This window comes from Mastacembelus armatus, chromosome 4 (genome assembly GCF_900324485.2).
Source record: "Mastacembelus armatus chromosome 4, fMasArm1.2, whole genome shotgun sequence".
Taxonomy (NCBI): domain Eukaryota; kingdom Metazoa; phylum Chordata; class Actinopteri; order Synbranchiformes; family Mastacembelidae; genus Mastacembelus; species Mastacembelus armatus.
Window position 1 is genome coordinate 26,643,220 of NC_046636.1, and position 14,918 is coordinate 26,658,137.

At 39.0% G+C, this 14,918-nt stretch overlaps 2 protein-coding genes across 4 annotated transcripts; both read right to left on the reverse strand.

The window, feature by feature from the left end:
* Positions 1-189: 189 nt before the first annotated feature.
* On the reverse strand, positions 190-7,913 carry haus5 (HAUS augmin-like complex, subunit 5). The gene is made up of 19 exons (XM_026304899.2): positions 7,566-7,913; positions 7,409-7,471; positions 7,276-7,308; positions 6,860-6,884; positions 6,598-6,730; positions 6,159-6,318; positions 5,944-6,040; positions 5,535-5,626; positions 5,366-5,420; positions 5,142-5,269; positions 4,938-5,019; positions 4,662-4,816; positions 3,973-4,135; positions 3,653-3,733; positions 3,260-3,405; positions 2,867-2,963; positions 2,073-2,211; positions 1,765-1,897; positions 190-1,253 (listed from the first exon to the last, which is right to left on the reverse strand). Exons 1-19 carry the CDS (start codon positions 7,661-7,663, stop codon positions 1,151-1,153), a joined length of 1,983 nt encoding a protein of 660 aa, XP_026160684.1. The 5' UTR covers positions 7,664-7,913; the 3' UTR covers positions 190-1,150.
* Positions 7,914-8,902: 989 nt separating this feature from the next.
* LOC113129550 (fizzy-related protein homolog) lies at positions 8,903-13,598 on the reverse strand. Of its 3 annotated transcripts, none has more exons than XM_026305606.1 (14): positions 13,424-13,598; positions 12,987-13,088; positions 12,659-12,787; positions 12,405-12,468; positions 12,171-12,298; positions 11,883-11,965; positions 11,395-11,578; positions 11,187-11,252; positions 10,990-11,092; positions 10,611-10,795; positions 10,292-10,525; positions 9,858-9,962; positions 9,662-9,754; positions 8,903-9,568 (listed from the first exon to the last, which is right to left on the reverse strand). In XM_026305606.1, exons 2-14 carry the CDS (start codon positions 13,053-13,055, stop codon positions 9,527-9,529), a joined length of 1,485 nt encoding a protein of 494 aa, XP_026161391.1. In that variant the 5' UTR covers positions 13,056-13,088; positions 13,424-13,598; the 3' UTR covers positions 8,903-9,526. The 3 variants fall into 3 exon arrangements, with proteins under 3 accessions (XP_026161391.1, XP_026161389.1, XP_026161390.1); XM_026305604.1 differs by having other exon boundaries at positions 12,171-12,301; XM_026305605.1 differs by having other exon boundaries at positions 12,171-12,301; positions 12,987-13,104.
* Positions 13,599-14,918: the final 1,320 nt, after the last annotated feature.

A 14,918-nucleotide genomic window follows, 5' to 3' on the forward strand; every position in this document is an offset into this window, starting at 1 on the left:
ACCAGTTCGCCCCGCCCCCCCGTCAGTGCTACAAAGGAACAATGTTACTCCAACAAACTCCACACCTGGACTGATGTGCGACATCGTTCATGGGTCGAGGGATTTTTCAAGGACGACAGGAACACGGCTGAGATTTAAAACGGTTTATTTATTAGACAGACTACACACGGAAAAACATCAAGCTGGGTAAAGGCGAAATAAACAGCTTAGAAACAGAAGTATAACAGCTATTTTCATTGTGGAGTTATTGTTTGGTCTATAAAACAAAACACAGACGGATAACTGTGAAAACCATGTGTGATGTAACATCTCTAACCATCAGTCCAAAACCTAAAAATTATTTATGTTAGGTTAAAAAGCAGCAAATTCTCACATTTGAGAAGCGGGAACTGTAAAATTTGTGGCATTGTTGCTTGAAAATGCCCGAAACAATCAATAATCAAACTAGCTGGTAATTAAGTTTCTTTCAATTGACTAATCGATTATTTGACTAACCACTGCAGCTCTGCTTCACAGCATGTGTGTGTGTGTTTCCTAACCACTTCAGCCGTGGACAGATAAGGTTTCCATTAAGTTCTGTACAATCAAACCTCCTATGGTAAAACAATACAACAGTTTGTGGTGATTTGATTAAACATCTTTATTTAGATATATGCTCAATTTGAAGATATTGTAAACAAAATAATTAAGGCAGCACCACAAGACAGGGCAGATAATCAGCTAATAATGCAGAGCCCACTTTAGTTGATATTGCTCCTTTGGGGTGCCAATAAGTTCAAAACAGGTTTTGCTAACTGTAATAATTCGCCCTGTTAAGATCAACTAAGATTCTTTCCTAATGCGCTTCAGTGGAAGTGAAGGAGGAAGTCTGTCTAACACAGATTAGACATATAAACTTTGTATGTATTTTTGCACAAAACAAGTGCTGTGATTTCTGTTCCCCAATCACTTCTACTGATATTGCATCAGGATCAGATCTTTTAATGACCACTATAAACAGGAGGAACGAATACAGCCAGAAAACTCTTTCCGTATGGAAGTTGCTCACTTTACCCAGTTAGTAATATAGCCTTCACAGTAGCATGGTCATTTTGCTAATGAATGGTGCTGAAAAGAATCTCCTTTATATTTTTATACTATGGGGCATCTCTTAAGAGGCTTTGGCAGCGAGTTTCCACCTCTGTAGCCACTGCTGAAACGTCAGGCCTCCTTTACTAACCTCAGGAAGGACGTGCTGTGCTGGTTGATCCCACCTACATGCATGAAGACACACACAACAATTTATCAAAGCTTTACTCCTGAGTGGAGGTAGAAATTCACAATCCATCCATTTAACTTTACATGATAAAGTAAAAAAAAAAAAAAAAAAAAGGGTCCTATTTTGATAGTTTTGGTCATAATTTATGTCCCTTACTGAGCATGGGACTGGGCAAAGTGTTTAGATGTATATTTTGTTGTCAAAATGTTTCATATATATATATTTATATAATAAATATATTATTTTAAAAAAATCATATAACAACTGCTGCACTATTTCAAACTAATACATGTTCAGAACCAGATGAGTGATAACTTGTCACATTCACTTTCATTTTCAAATGCAGACGTGGTTTAGGTAAGATGATTTCAAACCTGCATGGTGGCTTGTTTTGCTTTCACGCCTGTAAAACTGGATCAAGAATGAATGAAGTGATAGGAATGATACTGAAACTGTAAGAATAAAAAAAAAAAAAAACTAAGAAATCAAATGAGTCAACTACTCACCAGTGAGAGATGGCAGTTTTGACTTGTTTTCCATAAGTAAGGCCCTGTGCAGAACGCTGGGTGAGACTTCTGACTCTTGGTACCAGAGACTTCAGAAGCTTCTGATCTTCCTCCATAACCTTGGACAGCAAGGCTGAAAAGCACAGTGCGGGCAAACAGTAGCTGTTTTTTACTAAAATTATAGTTTTAAAAAAATGAGATCAGTTCTTTATTTTACACAGTATGTGTCCAAGCAGCCAAATGCAGCACTTGTAATTGTGTATTTTAATCCTGATAAAAGCTCGACTCTGGACCAGTTCCCTACTTACCTTTTTGATCAGATGCATGCAGCTGCTCTGCTTCCTTCTGTATTTTCTGCAGAGTAGCAGACTGAAGTTGCACTAAGTGATGGAGAAAACATAACTCAAGTTTCTGAGAGCGCACCTGGGAGCACAACTCCTCTGGAGCCTAAAGTGTAAGGAGGAGGAAAATTAGTTAAAGTCAAAGAGAGGGAAAGGAATGAATACAGTGAGTGTTTGTAAAACTAGAAAAATTCCATAAATTAGCCTAACTGTTGTCTTGAAGGTAAAACTGATTTTCACAGATATTATCATCTCTGCTAGTAAGCAGACTGGAGTCAAGCAATGGCAGTGACAGCTAGTTAATCAAAACTATTCCAGCCATGTGGAGTTTGAGGAGCAGTGTGGACTGTGGGAACTGACAGCACAACCTTTAGTCAATATCCACAGGTAAGCTTCACATGCAAAGTTACACTCCAAAATTTAATTAATACTTGTATTACTTTTAGTTTATGGTTTTGTAAAGTAATTTGACCTTTCTTGCAAGTTTTAGATTGTTTATGCATACACTCATAATTACTCAGCTATGATATTTTTACCATATAAAATTTAGATTTAATAGTTTAAGGATTATAGGGGATAGATATTTTTTACAATCATATCTAAATTAATCTAAGGTAGATGAACAAGTTGTCTCATAAAGACAGAGCCCTGTGCACAGTAAAAACAAAAACATGATTATATACAACTTGTTCGACCCAAAACAGGGACTATATAGTGATTACAAAGAAGGGGAAGAACTCACTTATTGTGTCGACACTCACCCTGTACAGTGGGAAAGCCAGGCTCTTACATAAGCTGCTGAAGGTCGGGGACTGCAAGCGACGGATGGACAACCACGATGCTGGGATTCTTTGCATTCTGAAACAGAAGCAATGTCGCTTTTCTTCTTTGTGTTCATCATCTGTCACCACTTGATCATAAATATAATTTAAATGCCTTTTCTTGAAGAAAAAAAAAAAAAGTTCTGTCTCTTCTTGTCCCTCCATTTGTGCATTTGTAAGACAGTAAAAATAAATCTGGCACAAGCAAAACACTGTTCTGTGTAACCCTTGTGGATTTATTGCCAAATATGAATTTAATATGGTACAAAAATAAATGTACCTATTTTAACCTAACTAACCTGATGTACTCTTTGAGTACCAGAAAACACTTACCCATCAACAGTCCTGCGGTCTAGAGCAGGAAGCGAAATTGTTCCAAATTGTTTAGCCTCCTTGGAAACAGAGTTCCTTAAACTGTTGGCAGCTTTGGTGACATGATCAAACTGTGGCACCAGCTTACCCTCGATGAATTCCTGCAACTGAAACAAGGCAGAGGGATAGTAATCCTCAAGAGATGTCCAAAAATTTGCTCCTTTGGAGCAGAGGTTGTTTCACTTTTTTTTTTTTTTTTTCAAAAAAAAGAACAAAACATTTCTTCCACAACAGCAAATGAAGTATATCTTACTAACAAAAAAGACTGGAAACATTTCAGTTCCAGGGCAAACATTTGGCTGATAGTGTGAATAACCTCTCTACTTCTGTGTCACAGATGGAGAACATGCTCACTTCTCTGTGATGACGGATCAGCTCTGTCTTGGCTAGGGAGTTCCCCTTAATCAGACCTCTGATCTGCTCCTGCCTGAGAACCTGCAGACAACAACAAAACACTTCTAATGATACATGTTCCAGAAATATTGACACCTCAGATCATGAAGGTTTATCAAATCAAGGTGTTTATCTTCCAACAGTTAATGCCACATTTATTTAACCAAATCCCCTAGACCATAGTTTTCTAATTACTGATAATAATTTGAAACTTGAGTAAAATGTTTGATCCAAGACAGACATAAACAATGACAGACCCAATATTGCCAAGTCACACTCACCACTAGTTGTCTGAAGTCAAGGATGCTGTGCCACTGGCTGCGAAGGTTTCGGAGCGCCTCCTGTCGGCTTCTGGCATGTTGGTCTAGTTGGAAACACCAGTCTCTTATTTGATCTCTGGCTGCCGCCTGCATCACGCACTGGAGTTCCACCTCTAGAGCAGACCTGACATCAATGCACAAAGCGTTCAAGGAATAAAACACAAGTGCGTTTTCCCAGATCAAATCAGGCATGTTGTGTTTGCAGCGACTTAATGCAACTGCAAACACAAAAAATCATCAACTAAATACATTTGACAAGCATAGAAAGAGACTAAATAGAGCTAAGAAAAAAAACTTTAAACATTCATACTTCTGTTAAAAATGTCTGATACCAAGGTCTTACTCTTAAAATAAGTCAGAGGTCCAGACTTTGGTTGTCAGTAACAAAAAATTATCCAATTATTGTTCCAAATTGTTTAGCCTCCTTGGAAATGAATATTATTCATTTATATGGTAACGTGTTTGAAGGTGTTGATGCTACCGTCTCTATGTGGCCCTGTGATGGACTGGGGTGTTGATGGTGTTGATGCTACAGTATAGAAAATGCTTCTGATGAGTTACTTTGTTTCCAAACATGCCATTTTCCAGATTTCATGATCTACCAGAAATTTTGACTTCTTCTCTTTGAACTCTACAGTGAGTGGACTTACAGTGCCAAGGCGTCATTGTGGACCTCATCTGCAATACCAGACACCTGCTTCTCAGTCTCCTTCTTGCAGGCCCACAGTTGGTTTTTGAGCTGCTGGACTCTGTAGCGAGTCTGGGCTAGTTCCACCAAACTCTGTTCAACCTCCTCCCAAGCAGCCTGGAACAACCCAAATATGTAATGTCAGACATAATCATTAATATAGAGTGTCAGGAAAGAAAAACAAGTTTTTGTCTACTGTGAACTTCAGAAATATTAAAATACAGTGTATGTCTAGCACCTGTAAGAGTGTCTTAACTGGTGGCAAATCATTATCTTCATTTATTGATGTGTCCAGCAGGTGATTGCTTTCATAGCGGAACCTGCAATTAAAAGACAGATAAATACTAACATACAAATACTAACTAACCCTAACACTAAAATTGTTAAGAGATTTAACAGTCTCAAAGAGAGAACATTTTGATAATACTGAACACTGTCATACCGCAGAGCTGTCACGTCCCGTGTCACATCCAGAGCAGCCAGTTTGTCCTCTAGTTCTTTCTGTTCTCTTGAAGCTAAATACTCTAATGCTGAGAGGATGTGGTTTGGAGGATAGCCACTCCACAGGTTCTGATGTCACACAAGCAACATGTTAATTTAAAGTGACAACTAAAGAAAGTACATATACAAGTACCAAAGCATTAAATTTGAACAGAATAAACTAACCTCCACAGCACTCAACCAATACTGAAATACAGCAGTTCTCTGTTCACGAGTCATACTGAGAGGGAAAAGCATAGAAATGATTAAGTAAACAATGTAGGCAATATTGTGGAAGGCAGTTTGTGAACATTGTAACTGACCTCTTTAATGCTGCGTCTACTTTAGTACTTACTGTCGGGCTGCAGAGTTCTGTGTTTTCATTTCACTCTCTTGTAAAGACTGATAGAAGTGGACCCTGTCGTCACACAGCTCTCTAACTTCACGCTAACGAGAAAACAAAAGAAATGACGTCTTTCAATTGACGGCTGATGCCTCCTAGACAGCATAATCAAATCGTATAGTTTCTTCCAAATTTTCAGATTTCACCAGAAAGTCAAATCAGTGTCTCTACCAGCTGTATTACTATGAAAATACTCTCAAGTTGCCACACAAAGATTAAACAATGAAAATATCTGCAGTAATTCATTGCTGCTTCTCACCAAATATCATTATTAATTCCATAAGCTCGTGTGTCCATTTTATCCACACAGACATGCATTTTTGCCCTCTTAGATCTTTAGTTTATTTCTTTATTTTCTTACCAGGACTTGTGGCTCTGTTATGGATTTGGAGCTCAGGTTGTCAGCATCACTGCTGTTAGAGGCTTTGCCATCAAACACCACTTGAACCTCTGCTTTCCTGTAACACACGACGTAGTTCTTATTTTCTAAATTATGTTTCGTGATTAGTATCTGTGTATAAATAATCTAAACTCATTAATTTCCTCTTCACGTGAACCTCAATTTTTCCATCTTACCTGGTTATCAGTTCCAGTGCTTGGCTGTGCCCACTGATCTTTTGTGTGTCATCAGATAGCGACTTGCGGTCCAAGACGCAGCGCTGCCTGAAGGCCTGCAGAAGCAGCTCTCTGCACTGGCTGTCCTCTACCTTGGCCCAGGTACAGCTGATAGACTGCTCTGTAACGGCAACAGAAAAGTCTAATGTAAGAGTTTATTAGAACCGCTATGGAAGCAGTGAATGCCTGCACTGTGCTGCCTATGAATAGAATAATCTGGTCAAGGTAATAATAAAAATAATAGACATATGTTCGTTCTCTTCTCTTTGCCAGTCACTACACCTTTTAAAGTCAGCATTTACACAAAGGAGCAAAGCACAATAGGTAGGTACTTGCTTCATATTTAACAGTATAACTACACAAAATGATGCCCAGCACACACTGTGCATAATGGACTAACCTTGCATGGCCATCTGTTCCTCTGTTGCACTGATCTGAGAGTCCAGCTGACTGATCTCTGCTCTCAGCTGCTCTATCTTCCTCTGAAGCTCTTTCTGCTTGGAAGCCTCACTCTGGGCCTCAGCCTGCTTCAACTGTGCATGCAAGAACACCAGCAGATTAAACACATATTTTATTTAATCAGTGTCTCAATAAAATAAAATATTCCATATTGTATATCACTGGTGCGATCACTCAAGGTAAGGAAATCAGCTGTACGCTACCTCTTTGTCTTGAAAAACCTTGTACCTGGACAATCACGGTGTTAAAGAAATGAACACACAAATATTGAACATGGTGGATGAAGAAATTCTGTTTATACTAATAACTTAAGAAAGAAGACATGAGGAAATTAGTGCATAGTCCCATCACATGTTTCCTTAGGTGATATCTTGCTGAAATGAAATGTACACTAGAGCATGACTGATGCAGGATTTTGTAGGGTTAAACCAATGATGACTTTGAGTTTAGAAAATCCATTATTGAGGAATGGTCCGTTGTTTCAAAACATGTCTTTGCCAATATATCTGCAGGCAGCTAATAACTGATCAACATATGAGCCAAACTGATATAAAGGCTTGGCTCCAGTAAAAGGTGGAGGCCTTGAAACTTTCTCTCAGGGCCAGAATGAAAAGGATACCACTGCAGATTTCCACGCATGATCCTCACATTCCTGGAAGAACAGAGACAGTTAAAAAGCTGTAGTCCATTACTGTCACAGTGTCCGGAGTTACGGACAGTTTTATACACCGAGCCCTCTTTCTGAGACTGACCTCTGGTGAAAGACGTGTTGGATGACATATTTCCATATTGACTTCCCAGTCCCAACACAGAGCCTGGAAAACAGACGCTCAGCGTTAATTCACCTCTAACGTTACGTTTGACTATTAACTGTACTAGCAGGAACATTATAAACAAGCGGGTACCCACGTTTTAAAATAGCTGTCGTTCGGCAGGCTGTCCGGGGGCAGACTGAACTCCTCTGTCGCCCAACGTTTCAACTCCTGGACCAGATTTCTGTCCGCCATCCCGACACACAACTAGACTAGCTAGAGAGCTAATGCTAATGCTAGGTTAATATTCCCGTTAACTAGCGACGTTTGCTTCACTCATTAACCGCATTCATCTAATTACAGCCCTTTAACTTAATCCGCTCGTGTGAAAGTAGCTTTTGTTTGTTCTTTAATACACGTAAATTATCTTCGTCACATCAATTGTTTTTATCTAAAATTATCAAACTTCCCGCCCGTTGCCGGTGTTTCCGGTCAGTATATCCGTTGCAGCAGCGCCGCCGCTGGTTGCTGCAAAGAATTACACCGGATGGACCGACTCCACGTTGAACACCTTGAACATCCATCCATCCATCCATCATCTAGACCCCCTTAGTCCTAACCAGGGTCCCAGGGACCTGCTGGAGCCTATCCCAGCTCTCTCTGGGTGAAAGGCAGGGGTCCACCCTGGACAGGTCCCCAGTCCATCACAGGGCCACATAGAGACAAACAACCTCACACACTCACACTCACTCCTATGGGCAATTTAGAGTCACCAATCAACTTGACATACATGTTTTTGGACTGTGGGAGGAAACCAGAGTACCTGGAGAAAACCCACACAAGCACAGGGGGAACATGCAGACTCCACACAGAAAGGCCCCTGATGGGTTTCAGACCAGGAACCTTCTCACCTTGAACATGACACCACGAAATAACAACACACTTGTGGACGTATCTGCTCACACAAACACAAAGACAGTTCGTCTTCATTTATGAATGGGATGTTTTGGAAAGATTGATGAATTCATGTTTATGGTCATTCTGGAAGCTGCAGTTTGTTATTCTGTCTGCCCTTATTTATCATAAAATATACATATTATATCAAAACACATCAGTTCAGTTTACACCACTTTTAACTAAATTTGAACATTAAGAGTGTAAGATTTAAGGCAGGACTGATATCGGACTATATTAGTTTTAGCTCAATATAGCTACTAACTAAACTGGTAACTGATGGTGCTCACATTGATTATTTTGCTAGTATATGGTATATAAATATAATAAATTCGATTTTGACATCAGAAGCTGTGAACAGTCAAATAATATTAAATCAAACCAATGTTTGTTTGCTGAAAACCAACTGCAATGTCAAGATGCAGCAATGTAAAATCTAACTGAAAAACAACCTGAAAATAAAATCCAAACTAGTCCAAAAAAAAATAAAAAACTAATGGTAATAGTATTTTTAATCTCAAAACATATGGATACAGATTATTTGGTTCCAACTTCTTTTATTCCTTGATTTACTACAAAGAATTGACCATGTAGTATATGTCTAGATGCACAGCATTAGACTTTCTGTCCACAGAAATCAAAACAGTATTTCAGCCAACCACTCTTCATTTGTTGTCTTTTAAAGATCACAGTAAAAACCAAATACATAACATAGAGGGCTTCATAGGTGATTATGTTTCATTTTTATGTTTTAGCCATGGTAAACTGAATCTCAATTTCTCCCTGACGGATGATTCTCTATTCATTCTCTCAGTGTTTTATAACAAGTGCATTAAATAAATTAGACCTGAGTCAAACAAAAAGTAAAAATGTTCTCTCCACATTTTAGATTCCACAATGAAAATGGCAAAACGAATTCTTTTAGTAAGGTCTATGATTTCTTGTTGTAAATACAAAATGAATGGAAATTAGCCTACATTATACATTTTTTTAAAAAGTAAAAAAATAGGACATTCACATTAGGAACAAAAACCTGTTTGCTGTTTCCTTTGTGAAAAAACGTGATGGCTTGTGATGTAGTGTATGTCCTTAGCACCGTGTTTATGAGCTGTCCAGTGATGACACCAGGATCCATGAGCTACTTTTTTTTAATACTTGCTTAAGTTACCGTATCCTAGTGAAGAGGTTTAAAACCGATACAGATTCCTAAAACATGAGACAAAGAAACATGGTTAACTGTTCTGCATATATGATGGTGTCTGTAATGACAAAAAGCTGTTGGCGGAAAATGTTTCTCACCTTTGTTGACCGTGTTTTGCTGAATACATTCCAGAAGCGTAGAGTCTCATCTCCAGCTCCTGTCACTATCGCCTCGCCATCTGGGGACATGGCCTAAAAATATATATATAAATAAAATGGGAGTTACAGTCATCTCTTCCATTAGCCTGACCAACAGCAAAATTACATTATCACCAGAAAGAAAACAGATACTAACCAGGTAAAGGACTCTGTAGGAGTGTCCTGTGAGCTTGGCTACCTGAGTGAGAGCTGGATATTTCCACACCAAGATCTGGTTCTGAGAGTAGCCATGGGTGCTTACCTGGACGAAAAAATATTATAACTAACTCTGAGTAAATGACTATTACATTTTATTCCATTTTTACACTAATACATTTTATCAAGTTGAACTACACATTCATATACTTGGAAACAAACAAGGTCATCTTTTCAGCAGTGGTCTTGTTTGTACAGACAGTTTTACCAGTGTCAATGAATATTTTACACTGTATGCCACAGAAACAGTATATAACTGGTAACAGGTACAGTACATTTTCCAGTTTCTTGTGTTACCCTAACTTTTTTTTTTATAAGCTTATAAAATATAGAATTGAAACTAATAGTTTACAGGGATAATCTGCAGTCACTCACCAACTCATTAGCATGTTTGGACCAGGCTAGGTTGCAGACCTGAGAGCCAGTGTCCATGCACTGCAGCGGCTGTGACGTCAGGGTGTTCCAGAATCGAATACAGCGGTCAGCAGTGCCCCCTCCAGAGGCCAGCAGGCCGTGCTGGTGAGGGGACCAGGCAATGGCTTTAACTGCAGCCAGGTGATCCGTGTATGTCTGCATTGGGCTCATCGAGGAGTGGTTCCAAACCAGCAGCTGTCAAGACAAATCAAACCCTGAAAAATCACTGAATCCAAGTATATGCACAAAGATAAAGGCAGGTTAAAAAACATAAATGTACCTTGTTGTCGTTGCCACCAGAAGCAAGAAGCTGATGGTCAGTGCTCCACTTTAAGCCACACACTTCTTGTCTGTGTCCCTGCAGCCGTCTCTCTGACTGCAGTGGAGGTGTCCTTACATCTCTTTGAAGAATCATACGATCGCGGCTTCCTGAAGACAACTGGTCTGCATTCCATGCTAACGCCCCTGTAGATAGTTTAAAACATGCTTGGTAATGCTTAACACTGCAACTGAAATGTATTATTGTAATATTTTTTTCTTTCAAAAATGTCTTGCACTTAGTCCTGTCTGTGTCTAGTTTTCAGTTCATTTATATGAATGATTCTTGTCAAGCCACTTCATAACCCATGTTCAGCGTTTAACCACAGAGATGTTCTCACCAACTCTTGCTGTGTGTCCTTCCAATGCAAAGAGCTTTTTTCCAGCACCAGCATCCCAGATCTGGACATATCCTTTGTGAGTCCCTACTGCCACCAAGTTTCCCTAATAATATGAACAATTCTCTTAGCAAACAGTGGTTCAACCAAAAATAACCATGACAACAGTTTCCTTAAGGCAGTGGTCTCTGTGTACCTACCCTTTCAGACCACCCAACTGATGTGACTGAGTCTCCCTCCACTGACAGATCACACAACCTCGTTACCTGAGGAAAAGGAAAGTCAGCAAATAATTCACTGTGACATTACTTCCTAGAAACATCAAACATACATACACAAACAGTTTAAAGCCATGTTTTAATATTTCAAAGACCACAAAAACAGATGCACAGACAGATAGTGCAGTACCTGACTAGTACAGGCACTCCACAGGTAAACACAAGTTCCCAGACCGACACTGAGCACATTGAGAGATGACCAGTCCACCAGGTTGAGGTAAAAGTCATCCTGCAGCTCTGGAGCATCAAGGACTTTAAAGGGAATTTTTGAGATTTTGCGAGTTGGCTTTCTTGGTGAGCGCAACAATTTCTGACTGCAACAAGAAAGTTTGGACATTATGATACGCTGATGCAAAAATGGGCTTCTTCGCAGTTCCACCAGTGCAATTAAAACACACTACCAGCACACTGAAAAAGAAGGAAAGACACTACAGATGCAAAGGAGGTAATTTATTCCATGTGCAAAAAGAGTCACAGGGCAAATATCTAAATTTGTGGAGCATATTTACTTCTTTGGCAGGGAGCTGGCAGTTTTTCTGTGATATCATCATCTTTTGAACAAACCTGGTAACAATCACTGAGATCAAAAAACAAACATTTAAAAAAAAGAGCTTCTACCTTTTGCTGCTGACAGGTGATAGAGAGTAGGGGGAGATGCTGGTGCCATCCTCTGGAGACGACCTCTTGGTATTGAGCGAGTACTGTGAAGAACACAGACAAACTCCATCATGTTCTCTACCAGCTTTACTAAAGTAACATAAACCACTGACTAAACAGTCTCATCTACCTTCTGTTTGTTTTGTTTTTTTGCCTCCACTAAGTAATGTACTACTGTATGTCCCTCTGTTCTGATACTGTGTACATGTGCCATATAATGTAAGGAATGAGAAGATGTAATGTTCATACATTGAAGAGACTCCTCTTCTCAGGGGTGGATAGCTGTAGACGTCTGTCCTCTGTCTGGGGGTCCTGGATCTTTTCTATTCCAGCTCCCAGCAGCTCATTCTTCAGCAAAGCTGAGTAGGCAAGCCCATCTGCTACGTGCACAAAGATATAATTAATACACAAGCACAAAACTGCATTCCTGATTACACATAATCAAGTGACAGAATTGCCAAAAAAGAGCAAAAACATATTTACCTTTGGTATTATCAGAGGAGGCATCCTTTGGTTTTCTGTTATGAGTTGGCGATTTCTCATTTTCCTAATTTAAAATCACAAAGATACTTTAATTATTTGAGACAGAAACCTCTCTTCTCACACAGACCATTCAACAAACAACTTCACCCACATGTACTGTAACATTTTTCATTTCTTAATACACCTCAGTACTACTTTTATCTGTCAAGGCACTGGCACACTCCTCAACATATTTATCCACAACCGGTTCATACGTTGATCCTGTGGAAGTTGATATTCCAGTTGGCCCCTGCTCTGGTTGGAATGAACCTGTCTCCAAGTTTACTGGGTGAGGATAGCGGAGAACCAGTGGATGTCCACACCTGCAGATTCTGTGTCATTTTCTGCAAAAAAGATAAAGAAAGGACAATTAGTTATATTAAATGTGGTGATGTGCATGTACAAGATTTAAATAAAAAACTAAAAACTAAAACTAAAGAATTAAGAACCTAAGTTCAGAGTAGGTGCGTAATTTTCACATCATTAGGGACAACAGAAACAGCATCCATTCATACACAATAGGACAGAAAGAATAAGACTCACAACAGGACTCAAGTTGTCATTTTGAATATTGATCTGACGGAGGAGGCGATGTTCATATTCTGGATCCATCCTAGATTAAATTCCAGATCCCTGGGCTGCAGACTGAGGGAATAAAGACCTGATAAATACAAAACTATCAATATTAAATGATATTTTATCCAAGTCTCTGTTGGGCATTCATGTGTTTACATATGGCATCCATGTAGTTACCTACCTGTACATGCCTCGTATTAATTTGTACTCTGTGTTCATATTGTGCTCATGCATGCACTGATCTATGTGTCCATGTGATCAGTTACCCTTTAAATCACGCCTCGTAAAAACAGCTCTCATATATTTATGGTCAGGTACCAAAACCAGAAAAGCTAGCTTAGTTAGCTAACTTAGCTGTTGGCTAATAAAACATTTGCATTAACCACAACCTTAACGTCACTTACAGCAGCCAGCCGGTCCCCGGACACAAACCACCAAACACCAAACAGCAGGAACAGCCGTGGCCGAAGCTGTGAGATGAAGTAAGACGATAGATTTAAAGATATTCGCTGTCAGATGTGCTGCATTTCGGCGCAGGCAAAACTGCATTGCATTCTGGGATTTCCGTTTCCTCGTGACGTACGGCTGTCAAATCAAAACACGGAAATGTTGCGTTTGGGTGCAGTGGGAGATTTCAAAGACAGTGAGGAGTGACCTTACGTGACCGCAGATTATCAGACTGCAGTAGAAATTTGAGGGTGTTAATGTTGTAGTTAATTGAAAGTAATTTAACTACACACTAAAAGGAACTCACACTAAAAATATCGACCTATTAAATAAAATATAACAGCTTTTTATCAGATCAGGTGTTACCAGGTTAAGAAGTACATGGAAATGTTGAAACCTGACATTGATATTAATTGTTCATTTTGTAAATCACAGACTCAAACTTATTTATTTTGAATTTGTTCTCAACCAGTACATTTTGGCAAGATATTGCTGTTAATTTCTGTAATGATTTCAGTTTGTATTTCAATAGATTCTCGATTTATTTGTCTATTTTGTTTTTTAAATTATTTTTATCTTTATTCATTTTCTTCTATTTTCTGTGTTTTGTTTTTCAGTTATTTCTCAATGCTTTCAATTGTCCCTTGAAACTATGAAAAACAGGGGAGAAATGGGTGAGGTTCTCTACAAGTCAAAGTTCCAAACATAGGGGGCGTACTTATTCTATCTTTGGACCAGTCACACATGGCGTAGCCTGTACTTTAGTTCCACAGTCCTGAGCGTAGGTCTTAACCCTAACCAGAGCCTTCTCTGCAGCAGCCCCAGACTCTGGAACAAACTGCCTCCTCAGGTTAGGCAAACTTCTAGCCTACCTGTTTATAAATCCCAGTTGAAAACACATTTAAACTCCTTGGCTTTTAAATCAGCATTTTAATTGTGTGTATATTGTGTTGTATGATGTTGTTTTAAATGTGCTATATAAATAAAGTTACGGTTACAGTTTATTTAAATCACCCATTGCCTGCACTCTGTAAACACAGGCCTTAAAAGACCATGAGCCACAGTGTGTTTTCAGGGCGACACCATCGACGCCAGCATATATTAAAAAAAAGATACATAAGATGAAATAGCATAACCTTTATTGACTCTGTGCAGGGAAATTGAAGTGTAATAACAATAATTGTGTTGTATGTTGTTAAAATATATGTGTAGAAATTAGAAAAAAATCCCATTGAAAGAGTAACAGTAATTATGACATCAAACCTGTTCTCCTGGGTGAAGAGCTGAAGAAAAGCTTCAGACCTGTGATGAAATATTTTGTAATCTAATCAAATGTGAAGCCTGGTTTTGGTTTGTGGCAGTTTTAAGTGTATTTTTAGATCTGATGGCTTGCATGCCCTCCCTCTTATTTTAGATTATACTGTAACGGGATTATAAATTCATTGTGTGTGT